This window comes from Oncorhynchus gorbuscha, linkage group LG16 (assembly GCF_021184085.1).
Source record: "Oncorhynchus gorbuscha isolate QuinsamMale2020 ecotype Even-year linkage group LG16, OgorEven_v1.0, whole genome shotgun sequence".
NCBI classification, from domain to species: domain Eukaryota; kingdom Metazoa; phylum Chordata; class Actinopteri; order Salmoniformes; family Salmonidae; genus Oncorhynchus; species Oncorhynchus gorbuscha.
In genome coordinates, this window is record NC_060188.1 from 27125091 (window position 1) to 27142082 (window position 16992).

A 16992-nucleotide genomic window follows, 5' to 3' on the forward strand; every position below is an offset into this window, starting at 1 on the left:
AGCAGAGACAGAGGAGGAAAATGTAGAGAGGAGGGAGTGAAAGGATGCCAGGTCCGCAGGGAGGCGAGTTTTCCTCCATTTCCGCTCGGCTGCCCGGAAATGTTCTGTGAGCTCGCAATGAGTCATCGAGCCACGGAGCGGGAGGGAGGACCGGGCCGGCCTGGAGGATAGGGGACATAGAGAGTCAAAGGATGCAGAGAGGGAGGAGAGGAGGGTTGAGGAGGCAGAATCAGGAGATAGGTTGGAGAAGGTTTGAGCGGAGGGAAGAGATGATAGGATGGAAGAGGAGAGAGTAGCGGGGGAGAGAGAGCGAAGGTTGGGACGGCGCGATACCATCCGAGTAGGGGCAGTGTGGGAGGTGTTGGATGAGAGCGAGAGGGAAAAGGATGCAAGGTAGTGGTCGGAGACTTGGAGGGGAGTTGCAATGAGGTTAGTGGAAGAAAAGCATCTAGTAAAGATGAGGTCGAGCGTATTGCCTGCCTTGTGAGTAGGGGGGGAAGGTGAGAGGGTGAGGTCAAAAGAGGAGAGGAGTGGAAAGAAGGAGGCAGAGAGGAATGAGTCAAAGGTAGACGTGGGAGGTTAAAGTCGCCCAGAACTGTGAGAGGTGAGCCGTCCATCAGGAAAGGAGCTTATCAAGGCATCAAGCTCATTGATGAACTCTCCGAGGGAACCTGGAGGGCGATAAATGATAAGGATGTTAAGCTTGAAAGGGCTGGTAACTGTGACAGCATGGAATTCAAAGGAGGCGATAGACAGATGGGTAAGGGAGAAAGAGAGAATGACCACTTGGGAGAGATGAGGATCCCGGTGCCACCACCCCGCTGACCAGAAGCTCTCGGGGTGTGCGAGAACACGTGGGCGGACGAAGAGAGAGCAGTAGGAGTAGCAGTGTTGTCTGTGGTGATCCATGTTTCCGTTAGTGCCAAGAAGTCGAGGGACTGGAGGGAGGCATAGGCTGAGATGAACTCTGCCTTGTTGACCGCAGATCGGCAATTCCAGAGGCTACCGGAGACCTGGAACTCCACGTGGGTGTGCGCGCTGGGACCACCAGATTAGGTGGCCGCGTTGCCACGCGGTGTGGAGCGTTTGTATGGTCTGTGCAGAGAGGAGAGAACAGGGATAAACAGGCACATAGTTAACAGGCTACAGAAGAGGCTACGCTAATGCAAAGGAGATTGGAATGACAAGTGGACTACACGTCTCGAATGTTCAGAAAGTTAAGCTATGTAGCAAGAATCTTATTGACTAAAATGATTAAAATGATACAGTACTGCTGAAGTAGGCTAGCTGGCAGTGGGTGCGTTGTTGACACTACACTAATCAAGTCGTTCCGTTGAGTGTAATAGTTTCTACAGTGCTGCTATTCGGGGGCTAGCTGGCTAGCTAGTAGTGTTGTTTACGTTACGTTGCGTTAAAAGAACGACAATAGCTGGCTAGCTAACCCTCATACTTCATATGGGCCTAGTTTGAGTGTGTTGTCATAATATACCTCAGTGGTGGTACTGGTTGTATGTCTGGAGATACTTATGGGATGAAGATGTAACATTCTGGCGAATGGATTCCGATATTTGTGAGGACGAGAAAAGCTACAGACCGATAACGCGTCCGATCCTGTAACCCGCGCTGCGTACAGGTAGGCCGTATGATGCTGCTTGGCCGGGACTCCGGGAAGTAACATGTTATCCCTCGTTCCTATTGGCTGCTAACATGAATGACATTCAGTTTAAAATGCAGGTGTAAAACTCATTTCGGTGTCTTAAAGTCGACCAAATAACTGAACACGACAAAGTCTACACCTGTTGTATTCGGCGCATGTGACAAATAACATTTAATTTGATTTACCTTGTGTTTTAGGGCTGTAATAACGGGTTACGTTTGCGCAATGCACAGTGATTTGTGCATGTGCGTGAGAGCAGGTGGCGAGCTTTGAACCACTCTTTTTGGGGGTCGCCGGTCAAAAGGGGTGAGAACCACAGTTCTAGATGGTGTGCCTGTGTGAATACCCTGTGCTAATGTTTTCCTCCTCCCTCTCCGTTGTGTTTTTACAGACACTACCCCAAGACAAACTTTACTTGCGTGGCCGACACTCCCGAGAACCTCCGCCTCAAACAGCAGAGCAAGATGCAGAGCCAGGTAATTAGCTACACCAGAACACACACACACCCTTCCTATTCCATTTTACACACCTGGTAATCCCAGTTCACAGGCCTCGTAAAACCGTCAGTGTGGAAGTAATTAATGATCCTTATATTGAAATTGTCTTTGATGCTCTAACGATCTATGATGATGCTTTAATGGTCTTTGATAGGGCTGGGCAGTATACCATATTTTACTATATACCGGTATTGATGCAGGGACCGGTTTGGGTTTTTACTTGACCTTCTAAACCGGTATTTGAATGTTTGGTTTGTTAAATGTGATACGCCGTGTGTAATGTCAACTTTTAGAGTTTATTTCGCTACTTGAGTGATCTCTCTCCGCTCTTTCTCTCCGCGCCACTATCCACACAGACCTAGCCACCTTGTCACTCAAGGAACGCATTTGATGTTCCTCAACCACGAGACACTTGCGTTCGGTCTGCATGGTCAATGCTGCACATGCAACAATGTTGACGACAACAATGCTCTTTTCACTTTGCTTCTCAATATAACTCCACTAGCGTTCTAGAATGACACTTAGTTTGTGTTTCTTACATCGGCAAACAGCTAGTTTGTCCTTTTCTTAGCATGTTGCCCTAAATCTTGTGAGACGCTAATTGTTAGTCGCTAATGCTAATAGCTAGCTAATAAATGTACTGAGTAAGAGCAAACGTAGCTAGCTAAATCAGCATGTTTGTGCCACCGTATCTTCTAAATCAAAGAAGAATATGCATAGCAAGAATATGATAGCTACATGAGGTAGCTAAGAGAACATGCAATGTAGCCAAAGCATATCAAAACTTTAGTTCCTACCCTGTCACAATAACTCCTCCCTGTCATTTAAAATCCTTGTCATCTCAAACATCACTGTATTCAAAGTGCCCGCTATCATATTCTAACTATAGAATTACAATAGAATGACTATTTCCATGATTCCAACAGTTTTGCTCTAATTCGCAAGTCAAATCGCAATTGCAAAATCTGTTTAAAAATAAGTCCTAGATTATTTGCCCATATCGTGCAGCCCTATGTGGCAGTGTGGAAATGATCTCAATTGAGCAGTGGTGTAAAAACACTCAAGTACTACATTCTTTTTTTTTAAGTATCTGTACTTTACTTTTTATATTTTTGACAACTTTTATTATTACTTCACTACATTCCTAACGAAAATACTGTACTTTTTATTCCATACATTTTCCCTGACACCCAAAAGTACTCGTTACATTTTGAATGCTGAGCAGGACAAGAAAATGGTCCAATTCATGCACTTGTCAAGAGAACATCCCTGGTCATCTACTGCCTTGGATCTGGCAGACTCACTAAACACATGCTTTGTTTGTAAATGATGTCTGAGTGTTGGAGTGTGCCCCTGGCTATCTGTAAAAAAAGAATATGGTGCCATCTGGTTTGCTTAATATAAGGAATTTGAAAGGATTTATAATTTTACTTTTGATACTTAAGTATATTTCAAACCAAATACTTTTAGACTTTTCTGAAGTAGTATTTTACTGGGTGACTTTTACTTGAGTCGTTTTCTGTTAATGCATCTGTACTCAAGTATGACAATTGGCTACTTTTTCCACCACTGCAATTGAGTGCAGGAAATGCAGAAATTATAAAAGTGCTGACATTTGTTTTGCTTGAATTGAACAGTTTAAAACAATCAGAATGGTGATTTCAATGAGTATGTGTTGCCACCTTAGGCTCACTCACTACTCATAAAGCAAATAAATAACTTTTATTATTCAAAAACTAAAAATAGTCATGCCATCCCTTTTTTTATTTTAATTATATTTTTATAAATAAGGCGATATAATATTTTGTCCATATCGCCCAGCCCTAATCTATGATGATGCTCTGGCTCTAATGATCTATGATTCTCTAATGATCTATGACGCTGCTCTGGCTGTAATGATCTATGATGTTCTAATGATCTATGATTCTCTAAAGATCTATGATGCTGCTCTGGCTGTAATGATCTATGATGTTCTAATGATCTATGATGATCATTCCTGTTTGTGGAGACACTCCTTTAAACTGCTAGGATTTGTGTTGTCTCGCTCTCCTCCCACATGTTAGCATGCAGTCATCCTCTATCTTCCTGCTTGGTTCTCTGCCTGTGTCATTGCTGATTCTCCTCCAGTCATGGTTCTCCTTTTCGTCCCCTCCCCCGCTTTCTCCTCTCACTCTTCTCTTTTCCCCTCTTTCGTTCATTCATATTTTACCTCCCCCAGAAGAGACAAAGTTCCCCCCCTCTTTATGACAAAGAGCCTGTCTCTATTGGCATTCCTCTCATTTCCCTCTTCAGATTTCACTTTCTCTTCCTCCTTCGACCTCCCTCCTCCTGTATCAGTGTCTTTCCGTTTCTTCCTCTCGTAAAGTATTGTAATGAGGTGTGACAGACCTCCCTACCCTGCTACCATAGCAATAGGGTTCCCGTGGCAACACTGCGGGCAGTGGTGAGGGGATAGAGAAGTGGCCCCAGTTCACCGCACACTAACACCCTCCACCTCCGTTGGCCACTCTAACACTCAAATCATGAGCTGGCATGGGCACACACACAGACGTACCGTAGCTAGCTACAGACACACACACTTGCATGTTCACAGTTTCCGAGACACGGACAGTTTGAGTCAGAGCCTATTTCCTGTCTACTCCTCTAATACTCTATGACAGGGCCTCTGCTACGGCCACACAGTGTGTTCAGGAAACGTCTATGGGAGGCTCACAAAGGACCCGTAAGTCAGCCACCGGTACATGGAGTATTCCCCACACACTTACTCAACTTACACACAGCTACATTTACAAATCCTTTAGTTTATAGTAATAATGTCCCCATGTTCTCAAGTGTGATTATGATACGTATGTAGGAGGACAGGTTATTAGTAGTTTGTTGAACAGACTAACACCCCATGTAGAAAAACACCATCTGTGCCGGTCTCTCTCTTCTCTTTGATTCCCCCCCCCCCCCATATAACACACACACACTCTTCGCCAGCTCTCTTTGCCACAAGAGTCATGTGGACTGGAAGCGATAGTCCGACTCAGTCCCGATGCCCCGTCACTAGTGTGTCTCTCGTTCCATCTCTTTCTCTGTATAAAGTGAGAGGATGACTAGAAGACTAGATTTGGAGAAATGGCCACTGCAGTCGGTCACAGTCCAGACCCATGCTGATTAACAGCACCACCAATCCGGATTACATGCAGAGGGGATGGGCGTGTGTTTGTGTCTCTGTTTGTTTCTCTCTGGGAGTGTGCGTGTGTCGGGTTTAGCTGTGGATTAGCAGCCATACTTGACTGACTGTCCCAGTGTATGTAGTCTGCTAACCAGCTCCCAAGGGGCTCCAAGAGGATTGGGTGGATCCTAGAAGTCCAGTAAACAAAAGCTGAGACAACATGGCCACACAGAGATAAGAGACCAGCCACACACACACAGAGGCTAATGAGACAACTGACAGATGCTGGAGCTAGTATCTACAGCACCAACCTACAGAGATCAACCAGCTCCACATCTCTGCTACTGTAAACACACACCGCCTACATCATATGACAAAGTGCAGTAGCTCTAAAACGGACACACACACCACCAACTTTTAGTGCACACAGAGCAAGTCTCCAATCTCATCTTATTATAGCAATAACAGGTGACCCAGTTTGGGTATTTTGTTTTTTTTCTCCCCTCTTTCAAAATAGACTGTTATTCTGGTACTTCCTGTGATAGAAGACTGATTTCTATCGGCCAGGCTCTGAGGCCTGGTGGTTGCTGGGAGATCTGGACATGGTATGGAGAAGAGTGCGGGTGAAAGGTTATGAGAGACAGTTGGCCTTAATAAAACTGTCTGGAAAATGCATTGGTTTGTCCTACTGCTAGAACAGGAGAGTTGGGGTGTAGAGTTGAAGTCGGAAGTTGATGTACACTTAGGTTGGAGTCATTAAAACTCGTTTTTCAACCACTCCACACATTTCTTGTTAACAAACTATAGTTTTGGCAAGTCGGTTAGGACATCTACTTTGCATGACACAAGTCATTTTTCCAATAATTGTTTACAGTCAGATTATTTCACTTGTAATTCACTGTATCACAATTCCAGTGGGTCAGAAGTTTACATATACTAAGTTAACTGTGCCTTTAAACAGCTTGGAAAATTCCAGAAAATTATGTCACGGCTTTAGAAGCTTCTGATAGGCTAATTGACATCATTTGAGTCAATCGGAGTTGTACTTGTGGATGTATTTCAAGGCCTACCTTCAAACCCAGTGCCTCTTTGCTTCATGGGAAAATCAAAAGAAATCAGCCAAGCCCTCAGAAAAAAATGGTATACCTCCAAGTCTGGTTCATCCTTGGGAGCAATTTCCAAACACCTGAAGGTATCACGTTCATCTGTACAAACAATAGTACGCAAGTATAAACACCATGGTACCACGCAGCCGTCATACCACTCAGGAAGGAGACTCGTTCTGTTTCCTAGAGATGAACGTACTTTGGTGCGAAAAGTGCAACTCAATCCCAGAACAACAGCAAAGGACCTTGTGAAGATGCTGGAGGAAACGGGTACAAAAGTATCTATATGGACAGTAAAACGAGTCCTATATCGATATAACCTGAAAGGCTGCTCAGCAAGGAAGAAGCAATTGTTCCAAAACCGTCATCAAAAAGCCAGACTATGGTTTGCAACTGCACATGGGGATGTCCATCGTCATGTCTGGAGGAAAAGGGGGAGGCTTGCAAGCCGAAGAACACCATCCCAGCCGGGAAGCTCGGGGGTGGCAGCATCATGTTGTGGGGGTGCTTTGCTGCAGGAGGGACTGGTACACTTGGACAATGACCCCAAGCATACTTCCAAAGTTGTGGCAAAATAGCTTAAGGACAACAATGTCAAGGTATTGGAGTGGCCATCGCCCTGACCTCAATCCAATAGAACATTTGTGGACAGAACTGAAAAAGTGTGTGCGAGCAAGGTGGCCCACAAACCTGACTCGGTAACACCAGCTCTGTCAGGTGGAATGGGCTGAAATTTACCCACTTACTGTGGGAAGCTTGAGGAGGGCTACTCGAAACGTTTGACCCTAGTTAAACAATTTAAAGACAATGCTACCAAATACTAATTGAGTGTATATAAACTTCTGACCCACTGGGAATGCGATGAAATAAATAAAAGCTGAACTAAATCATTCTCTTTACTATTATTCTGAAAGTTCAAATTCTTAAAATAAAGTGGTCATCCTGATTTAAAAATTTTTTTTTTATACTAGGATTAAATGTCAGGCATTGTGAAACTAAGTTAAGTGTGTTTCGCTAAGGTGTATGATAACTTCCGACTTCAACTGTATTTAGTAGACAACAGTAGAGGGATTGGCAGAAGATCTGAAAGGCAGTCAGCAGTGCTCAATTTGGTTGCCCGACTGTTATGATCACATACAGTGCATTCGGAAAGTATTCAGACCCCTTGACTTATTCCACATTTTGCTACATTGGTACCTTATTCTAAAATGTGTTCAATTGTTGTTGTTTTCCCCCTCACCATTCTACACACACTATCCCATGACGACAAAGCAAAAAAAAAACATTTAAAGAAATGTTTGCAAATGTATATATTTATATAATAATTTGCATATTTACATAAGTATTCCGACCCTATGCTCAGTACTTTGTTGAAGCACCTTTGGCAGCGATTTAGTCTCTAGTCGTCTACATGCTTGGCACACCTGCATTTTGGGAAGTTTATCACATTCTTCTCTGCAGATACTCTCAATCTTCTGTCAGGTCTGCTTGGGAGCATTGCTGCACAGCTATTTTCAGGTCTCTCCAGAGATGTTGGATTGGGTTCTAGTCCGGGCTCTGCCTGGGCCACTCAAGGACATTCAGAGACCTGTCCCGAAGCCACTCCTGTGTTGTCTTGGCTGTGTGCTTAGGGTCATTGCCTTATTGAAAGGTGAACCTTCGCCTCAGTCGGAGGTCCTGAACGCTCTGGAGCAGGATTTCATCAAGGATCTCTGTACATTGCTCTGTTTAGCTTTCCCTCGATTCTGACTAGTCTCCCAGTCCCGGCTTCTGAAAAACATCCCCAGAGTATGATCCTGCCACCACCATGCTTCACTGTAGTGATGGTGTAGGGATGGCAGGTTTCCTCTACCATAAAGGCCTGATTTGGAGTGCTGCAGAGATGGTCATCCCTTTGGAAGGTTCTCCCATCTCCACAGAGGAACTCTAGAGCTCTGTCAATGACCATTGGGTCTTTGTCACCTCCCTGACCAAGGCCCTTCTTCAATTGCTCAGTTTGGTCGGGCAGCCAACTTGAGGAAGAGTATTGGTGATTCCAAACTTCTTCCATTTAAGAATGATGGAGGCCACTGTTCTGGGGGACATCTTTTGGTACCCTTCCTCAGATCTGTGCCTCGACACAATCCTGTCTCGGAGCTCTACGGACAATTCCTTCAACCTCATGGCTTGGTTTTTGCTCTGACATGCACTGAACTGTGGGACCTTATATAGACAGGTGTGTGCCTTTCCAAATCAATTGAATTTACCACAGGTGGACTCAATGAAGTTGTAGAAACATCTCAAGGATGATCAATGGAAACAGGATGCACCTGAGCTCAATTTCGAGTCACAAAGGGTCTGAATACTTATGTAAATAAGTTATTTCTGTTTTTTATTTTGAATAAATGTGCAAAGATTTCTACAAACCTGTTTGCTTTGTCATTGTGTGTAAATAATAAATAATAATATATGCCATTTAGCAGACGCTTTTATCCAAAGCGACTTACAATCATGTGTGCGTAGATTGAGGAATGTTTTATTGCATCCATTTTAGAAGGCTGTAACGTAACAAAATGTGGAAAAAGTCTGAATACTTTCCAAATGCATTTCATGCTCAGAAATTCAAATTGACACGCAAAACATATGTACACTTTCTGTCTTCCACTTCCACACGAGAGGAACCAGAAATATCAAATGTTGAAAAGAGAGAGAGTGTGTGTGTAGTCTATATTTAGTCATTTAACACGAATGGGACCCACACGTCACACACGTTGTGAATCATGGCCCAGTCATCTCCTGCCTATCCTCACAAGGTGTGTGTGTGTGTGTGTGTGTGTGTGTGTGTGTGTGTGTGTGTGTGTGTGTGTGTGGAGGAGGACAGGTCAGCACTCTGTAGAGCTGTGTCAGTCAAACAGCAGTCAGGTGACCTGTGTGTTCAATGAGCATTTAGAGCCGCAGACTCTGACCAACATGTCAGGATGGGTTCCACTCTGGCCCAGAGTGCACCTCTACATACTTTCCTTTCTTCTCTACACTTTCCTGTCTACCAATAAACCCATCATATAAACAGGGAGTGAGACTGCCCCAATCCTTTAGAACAACGTTGGCTGGCTGTAATAGAGGAGTGTAGTCATAGAAATATAATATATAGATTGTATTTCTGTTAGTATGAGACTGGTCAGAGTGCTGCTTGGTAATGGATTACTGCAGCAGGCTCTTCCAGGGGTGGCTAGACGGGAGGATATTAGTTGCTGGTGCAGTCTAGCACCGGAGAGAAGTGATAGTCATTGTTGACATGTTACTGGGACTGTTATGTTTCATAAGGAACCTGAGTATGTACTTCTGTATGTGAATGAGTTGGTACTTAATTAGTGTGTTTGTTTACTGTAGTGTGTGTATGAATCCACAAGTGTTGCCTCGGTGGTACAGTAGGCCAGCTGTGTGTGAGGGAGAGCTGCTGTGTTCATTGTCATTAGTGATACCCATCTGATTCTACATGGGCTGGCCACTTCCTCTCATATTGAGGGTCACACTGGGAAGGGAGGGGTAAGCACGCACAAAGGCCTATGCATCAGGGTTTCCGTTAACTGGTAATAGCCGGCTTTTGGCAACCATTTTATTTATTTATTTTCCAGGAGAAGAAAAAATCTCATTGTGAAATAATGCTTAAAAAAAAAAAAATGTTTTTGACTATTTGGTAGAAATCCCAGTCAATGTAAATACTTTTGACTGGTCATGGTCATCGGTCTGTAAATTAATCTGTATAATTTAGGCAAATTGAAATTGCCACATGTCAGATGCTGAAGCATCTCAAACAGTAAATGCATATGGTGCTTTAAAAACAACTGGGAACTTCAGGTCGGTAAGTCTGTTCCAGACTTGGAATTCTGAGTTGGATTAATGTTCCAAACTGGTTTTCCCAGTCGGAGCAAGTTTTTTTTTTATTTTTATTTTTGTCCCCCCCTCAACTGTTCCCAGTTGACGTCAACGCACTGAAGTCTGATATTTCCCAGCTCTGAGTACCCAGTTGTTTTGAACGAGACAATAGGCACCGGAAGTCGGGCTTCATCAGACTAACACACACCACTTAGCAATGAGCTGGAGGCAGTATGCATTTTGAAAAAATATACTTAATTGTTTGAAACCTGAACTTTTTACTACATACACTCAGCAAAAAAAGAAACGTCCTCTCACTGTCAACTGCGTTTATTTTCAGCAAACTTAACATGTGTAAATATTTCTATGAACATAACAAGATTCAACAACTGAGACAAACTGAACAAGTTCCACAGACATTTGACTAACAGAAATGGAATAATGTGTCCCTGAACAAAGGGGGAGTCAAAATCAAAAGTAACAGTCAGTATCTGGTGTGGCCACCAGCTGCATTAAGTACTGCAGTGCATCTCCTCGTCATGGACTGCACCAGATTTGCCAGTTCTTGCTGTGAGATGTTACCCCACTCTTCCACCAAGGCACCTGCAAGTTCCCGGACATTTCTGGGGGAATGGACCTAGCCCTCACCCTCTGATCCAACAGGCCCCAGACGTGCTCAATGGGATTGAGATCCGGGCTCTTTGCTGGCCATGAAGGAACACTGACATTCCTGTCTTGCAGGAAATCACACACAGAATGAGCCGTTTGGCTGGTGGCATTGACAAGCTGGTGGGTCATGCCAGGATGAGCCTGCAGGAAGGGTACCACATGAGGGAGGAGGATGTCTTCCCTGTAACGCACAGCATTGAGATTCCCTGCAATGACAACAAGCTCAGTCCGATGAGGCTGTGACACACCGCCCCAGACCATGACTGATCCTCCACCTCTAAATCGATCCCGCTCCAGAGTACAGGACTCGGTGTAACGCTCATTCCTTCAACGATAAACACGAATCCAAACCATCACCCCTGGTGGGACAAAACCGCGATTTGTCAGTGAAGAGCACTTTTTGCCAGTCCTGTCTGGTCCAGTGACAGTGGGTTTGTGCTCATTGGTGACATTGTTGCAGGTGATGTCTGGTGAGGACCTGCCTTACAACAGGCCTGCAGTCCAAGCCCTCATTCCAGCGTCAGTCCACCATCTCTCAGCCTATTGCGGACAGTCTGAGCACCGATGGAGTGATTGTGTGTTCCTTGTGTCACCCCTGCAGTTGCTGCCATCCTGTCTAGCAGGTGTGATGTTCGGATGTACCGATCCTGTGCAGGTGTTACATGTGGTCTGCCACTGCAAAGACGTCCGTCCTGTCTCCCTGGGGCGCTGTCTTAGGCGTATCACAGTATGGACATTGCAATTTATTGCCCTGGCCACATCTGCAGTCCTCATGCCTCCTTGCAGCATGCCTAAGGCACATTCACGCAGATGAGCAGGGACCCTGGGCATCTTTCTTTTGGTGTTTTTCAGAGTCAGTAGATAGGCCTCTTTAGTGTCCTTAGTTTTCATAACTGTGACCTTAATTGCCTACAGTCTGTAAGCTGTTAGTGTCTTAACGACCGTTCCACAGATGCATGTTAAATAATAGTTGCTTGTTCAATTAACCATAATGGGAAACAGTGTTTAAACCCTTTACAATGAAGATCTGTGGAGTTATTTGGATTTTTACGAATGATCTTTGAAAGGCGGGGTCCTGAAAAAGGGGCGCTTATTTTTTTGCTGAGTTTATTATGAGGCATGTCTTACCTTGTTTCAATGTAGCCTAGCCAAAATCATGCAATTATTTTAAATAAACTTTCTTTAATTGGCCAGTATCCAAAGGCACAATTTTAGTCGTGTTAGCAACCCATGCTAGTTGTTGAATATTAGATCTCTTAATGTCTAACGGATGTTTTCACCATTCACATCAAACTGCTCACATGTGCGGTGCGTTGTCCCCTAATTGCATTATGGAACGAACATTTGCGTGTGTCCTACTGCCTTGTGCGCATTGCTGCAATTGTATAATGTTAAGAATGAATAGTATCAACATTGTAAGCTAAACGTTCTGATCGGTTTCATCAGACTCCTTGCTTTTTAACAATTTTATTATTTATTTATTTTGATATGTAGCCTAGGCCTACTGCTTGTATGAATTTGTGATATATCATCCCACAACTGTCCCAGAATTTGTTTGGAATAGGCCATTTCTTTCTCAACAAACTGATAAATCGAATAGGTCAACTTTTTTTTAAACTATGGGGGATAGTAGATTGACATAGGCTAGTGATTTTCCTGTTCATTAGGCCTACTTGTCATGTTGGCTGAGGTGCCCTCTGTTGTACACACACCTCTTGGTGTGACCTTATTAGGCTATGTCAGCACATCCTGTGTGTATGGTCTCTCTGCCCTGGCAACAGGAAGTGACTGTCACCACCACTTTTGAGGGAGAGTGGGTGGGCCGCGCATTCTAAAAGTAATTAAAACTATAGCCTGTTTATTTACATTTCATGTCTAGTTATATGTTCATATAAACTAATCTTAATTACCTCATGCTCCTGCATATCAACTCGGTACTGGTACCCTGTGTTTTTAGCCATGTTACTCATTGTGTATTTATTACTTGTTATTGCTTTTCTGTTTTCTCTGTGTTTGCACCCGAAAGTAAGCAATTCACTGTTTGTCTACACCTGTTGTTGCTGATGTAAAAATGGCTTTATAAATGCATTTGATTTGTTTACAAAGCATGTTCCCGAAATAAAATGTGGTTTGATCTTATTTTTTACTCTTTTGAAACGTTTGACTCTCTTGACGTGTGTGTGTGTGTGTGTGTGTGTGTGTGTGTGTGTGTGTGTGTGTGTGTGTGTGTGTGTGTGTGTGTGTGTGTGTGTGTGTGTGTGTGTGTTCCAGGTGCAGTACAAGGAGGAGTTTGAGAAGAACAAAGGGAAAGGTTTCAGTGCTGTGGCCGACACGCCAGAGATGCAGAGAATCAAGAAAACACAGGACCATATCAGCAACGTACGTCTGTCTGTCAACGCTCACACACAGTACCTGTCACAGGACAGGAACAACAACCAGTCTCTCCCTCAGGTTGTCTCAAATGGAACCCTGGTTAGAGTAGTGCACTATAGGGATCAGGGTACCATTTGGGACTCAGGCCTCTCTCATATATATATATATATATATATATATATATATATATATATATATATATATATATATATATATATATATATATATATATATATATATACACTACACTACATGGCCAAAAGTATGTGGACACCTGCTCATTGAACATCTCATACCAAAATCATGAGCCTTAATGTAGAGTTGGTCCCCCCTTGTTGCTATAAAAGCCTCCACTCTTCTGGGAAGGCTTTCCACTAGATGTAGGAACATTGCTGCGGGGACTTGCTTCCATTCAGCCACGAGCATTAGTGAGGTCGGGCACTGATTTTGAGGATTAGGCCTGGCTCGCAGTCTGCGTTACAATTAATCCCAAAGATGTTCGATGGGGTTGAGGTCAGGGCTCTGTGGAGGCCAGTCAATTTCTTCCACACCGATCTCGACAAACCATTTCTATATGGACTTGCACGGGGGCATTGTCGTGCTGAAACAGGAAAGGGCCATCCCCAACTGTTACCACAAAGTTGGAAGCACAGAATCGTTTAGAATGTCATTTAATGCTGTAGCATTAAGATTTGCCTACACTGGAACTACGGGGCCTAGCCCGAACCATGAAAAACAGCCCCAGACCATTATTCCTCTTCCGCCAAACTTTACAACTGGCACTATGCAATGGGTCAGGTAGCGTTCTCCTGGCATCTGCCAAACCCAGATTCGTCCTTCAGACTGCCAGATGGTGAGGTGTGATTCATCACTCCAGAGAACACATGTCCACTGCTACAGAGTCCAATGGCAGCGAGGTTTACACCACTCCAGCTGACGCTTGGCAACGCACGTGGTGAGCTTAGGCTTATATGCAACTGCTCGGCCATGGAAACCCATTTCATGACGCTACCGATTTTTTTTTTTAAATTAAAAAAATTGTTGTGCTGACTTTGCTTCCAGAGGCAGATTGGAAATCCGTAGTGAGTGTTTCAGTCGAGAACAGATTCTTTTTTTTAAAGACCTTCAGCCCACAGCGGCCCCGTTCTGTGAGCTTGTGTGGTCTACCAATTTCTTGGCTGAGACGTTGTTGCTCCTAGACGTTTTCACATCACAATAACAGCACTTACAGTTGACCGGGGCAGGTCAAGTAGGGCAGAAATTTGACTAACGGACTTGTTGGAAAGGTGGCTTCCTATGACTGTGGCACATTGGAAGTAACTGAGCTCTTCAGTAAGGCCATCATATTGCCGGTGTTTGTCTATGGAGTTTGCATGGCTTTGTGCTCGATTTTATACACTTGTCAGCAACAGCTGTGGCTGAAAAAGCCGAATCCACGAATTTCAAGGAGTGTCCACATACTTTAAACCATTTAGTATGTATGTGTGTTATGTATGTATTCATGCACGTCCTTACCACTCTGATGTGCAGATTGTCTCTTAGTCCAGAAGTGCTGTGTGAAGCCTGGGCACAGGGTTATGTTACTTTGTCCCTCTGTGGTCCTCTGTTGCAGAATGCTGCTGCCTAGGGCCTTGCTTGCTCTGGCAGACCAGGGACACACATCCTGACATCGCAGAACATAGTTGCCTCGCTCTGTCTTCTCTAATGACTTAATGAGTGTGGAGGGTGTTGGTTAATTACTGCTTTCATACAGGAACAGAACATGTGTGTCTGAGACGGCGGAAACACACACACACACACACACACACACACACACACACACACACACACACACACACACACACACACACACACACACACACACACACACACCAACACTTCTACAACCCCAGGCAAATACAGAGAAGAGAAACCTCATGAGAAGTCTGTTAGTGTCCCAGCTGTTATCAGTGTGTGTGAGGACAGACCAAGCCAAGGGGTGCGGCTGATGATCTCTTTCTCTCCCTCCTCCTCGGATGGACCCACACTCAGTAGGCCAGAGAGAGACAGACATGTCCAGCTCTCTTTGAAATGTGATATGTCCAACTCCAGCCCCTTCTCGTTCACAACTGTCTGTCTGGACTAGTCCCCATCTCTCTCTCGCTCTCCTTATCTCTCTGTCATATGACTCTGTCATATTCATTTAGAATGTTCACTAAGGTCTCCAGCCCTCTCTCCCTTCCTACCTCCTTTAACTTTCTACTGATTCATGTAGTGAAGGTTAAGAGGAAGGGGGAGGCAATTTTGTGTCTGGGAGTGGGACTGGCATGGGCTGAGCTTTTCCTGTACACACACACACACACACACACACACACACACACACACACACACACACACACACACACACACACACACACACACACATCTGTGTGCAACCTTCGCCTTCAAAACAGAAGTAATGTCAGACTCTCAAGTAACATATTGAACATGTTGCTCGCTCTCTCACATTAAAAAGACTTTCTTCTCACAGTCACTGAACGCAATATCCTCACTCACGCTTAACACTGTCTTCTCCTCCGCTTAACACACTGGCCTCTTTCACCCACCCAGGGAGGGAGGGAGAGAGGGGGCAGAATATAGGCTGTGTCAGTCTTATCATTCAGGCTGGGAATAGTAGGGCTGTTATACTGCAGAAAAGGATCTGTCTCTCTCAGGTTTATTGGTCATTTGGAGATGAATGCTGTCTCTCTGTGATGTTGGCTGGGTTGTTATATTAGGGCTGGTGCTGCTGGTTGTGATGCAGCTTTGATTTACCTGAATAAACAAGGAAAGCATGTACTGCCATCCAGGACCTCTATACAAGGCGGTGTCAGAGGAAAGCCCTAAAAATGGTCAGACTCCAGCCACACTAGACTGTTCTCTCTGCTACCGCACGGCAAGCGGTACCCCCCCATAGCCACTATTTGCATTGCAACACCCCCCCCCTTTCATTCCTGTGCTACTCTGCTATTCATAGTCACTTTAATAACTCTACCTACATGTACATATTACCTAGACTAAATGATGTCCCCATACATTGACTATACCGGTACCCCCTGCATATTATATCGTTATTGTTATTTTACTGCTGCTCTTTAACGGCTTGTTACTTTTTTATTTCTTATTTGTATTTTTTAAACTGCATTGTTGGTTAGGAGCTTGTAAGTAAGCATTTCACTGTAAGGTCGGCGCATGTGACTAAAAGGTAATTTTCACCCAGTATTTTTGTTAGACATGATATATTTTGCACCATTCTTTTCGGTCTTCCTCCTTTGGGTCTCTTACTCTTTTCAATTTCTTACCCTCGCTTTAGGCCTGTCTCTCTCTCCACTTTTTCTCATTTCACCTGTTCCTGGTGATGTGTCAGCAAGGGTTGCTAGGCAGCGCTGAGGTCACCCAACTTCCGGCTACGATGTCATTTCCTGTGTCAGCAGGCCTATTGTAGAAAAGGAGAAGCACGTAGCTTAGCACTGTAGCGCCCCACCTATTACACACGCAGCCCTACTGCCTGGAGTGGGATCTGGAGACACCTACTGGGCACCTCATGAACTGCACTTTATTTCCCTGCTCTAAATAGCTATCTGCTGGACTGGTACAGTCAACAGGATGCAATCTGAATTTTCTTATCAAACTAAGCAGCACCATACATGACGTCTG

General features: G+C 44.3%; 1 protein-coding gene across 1 annotated transcript in view; it reads left to right on the forward strand.

Moving 5' to 3' along the window:
• The window catches only part of LOC123998743 (LIM and SH3 domain protein 1-like), a 52443-nt gene that overhangs the window by 22339 nt on the left and 13112 nt on the right, over positions 1–16992 (forward strand). The window contains exons 3-4 of the mRNA XM_046303863.1: positions 2049–2133; positions 13216–13323. Coding sequence (XP_046159819.1) covers positions 2049–2133; positions 13216–13323 — 193 coding nt within the window. The remainder of the gene's footprint in view (positions 1–2048; positions 2134–13215; positions 13324–16992) is intronic.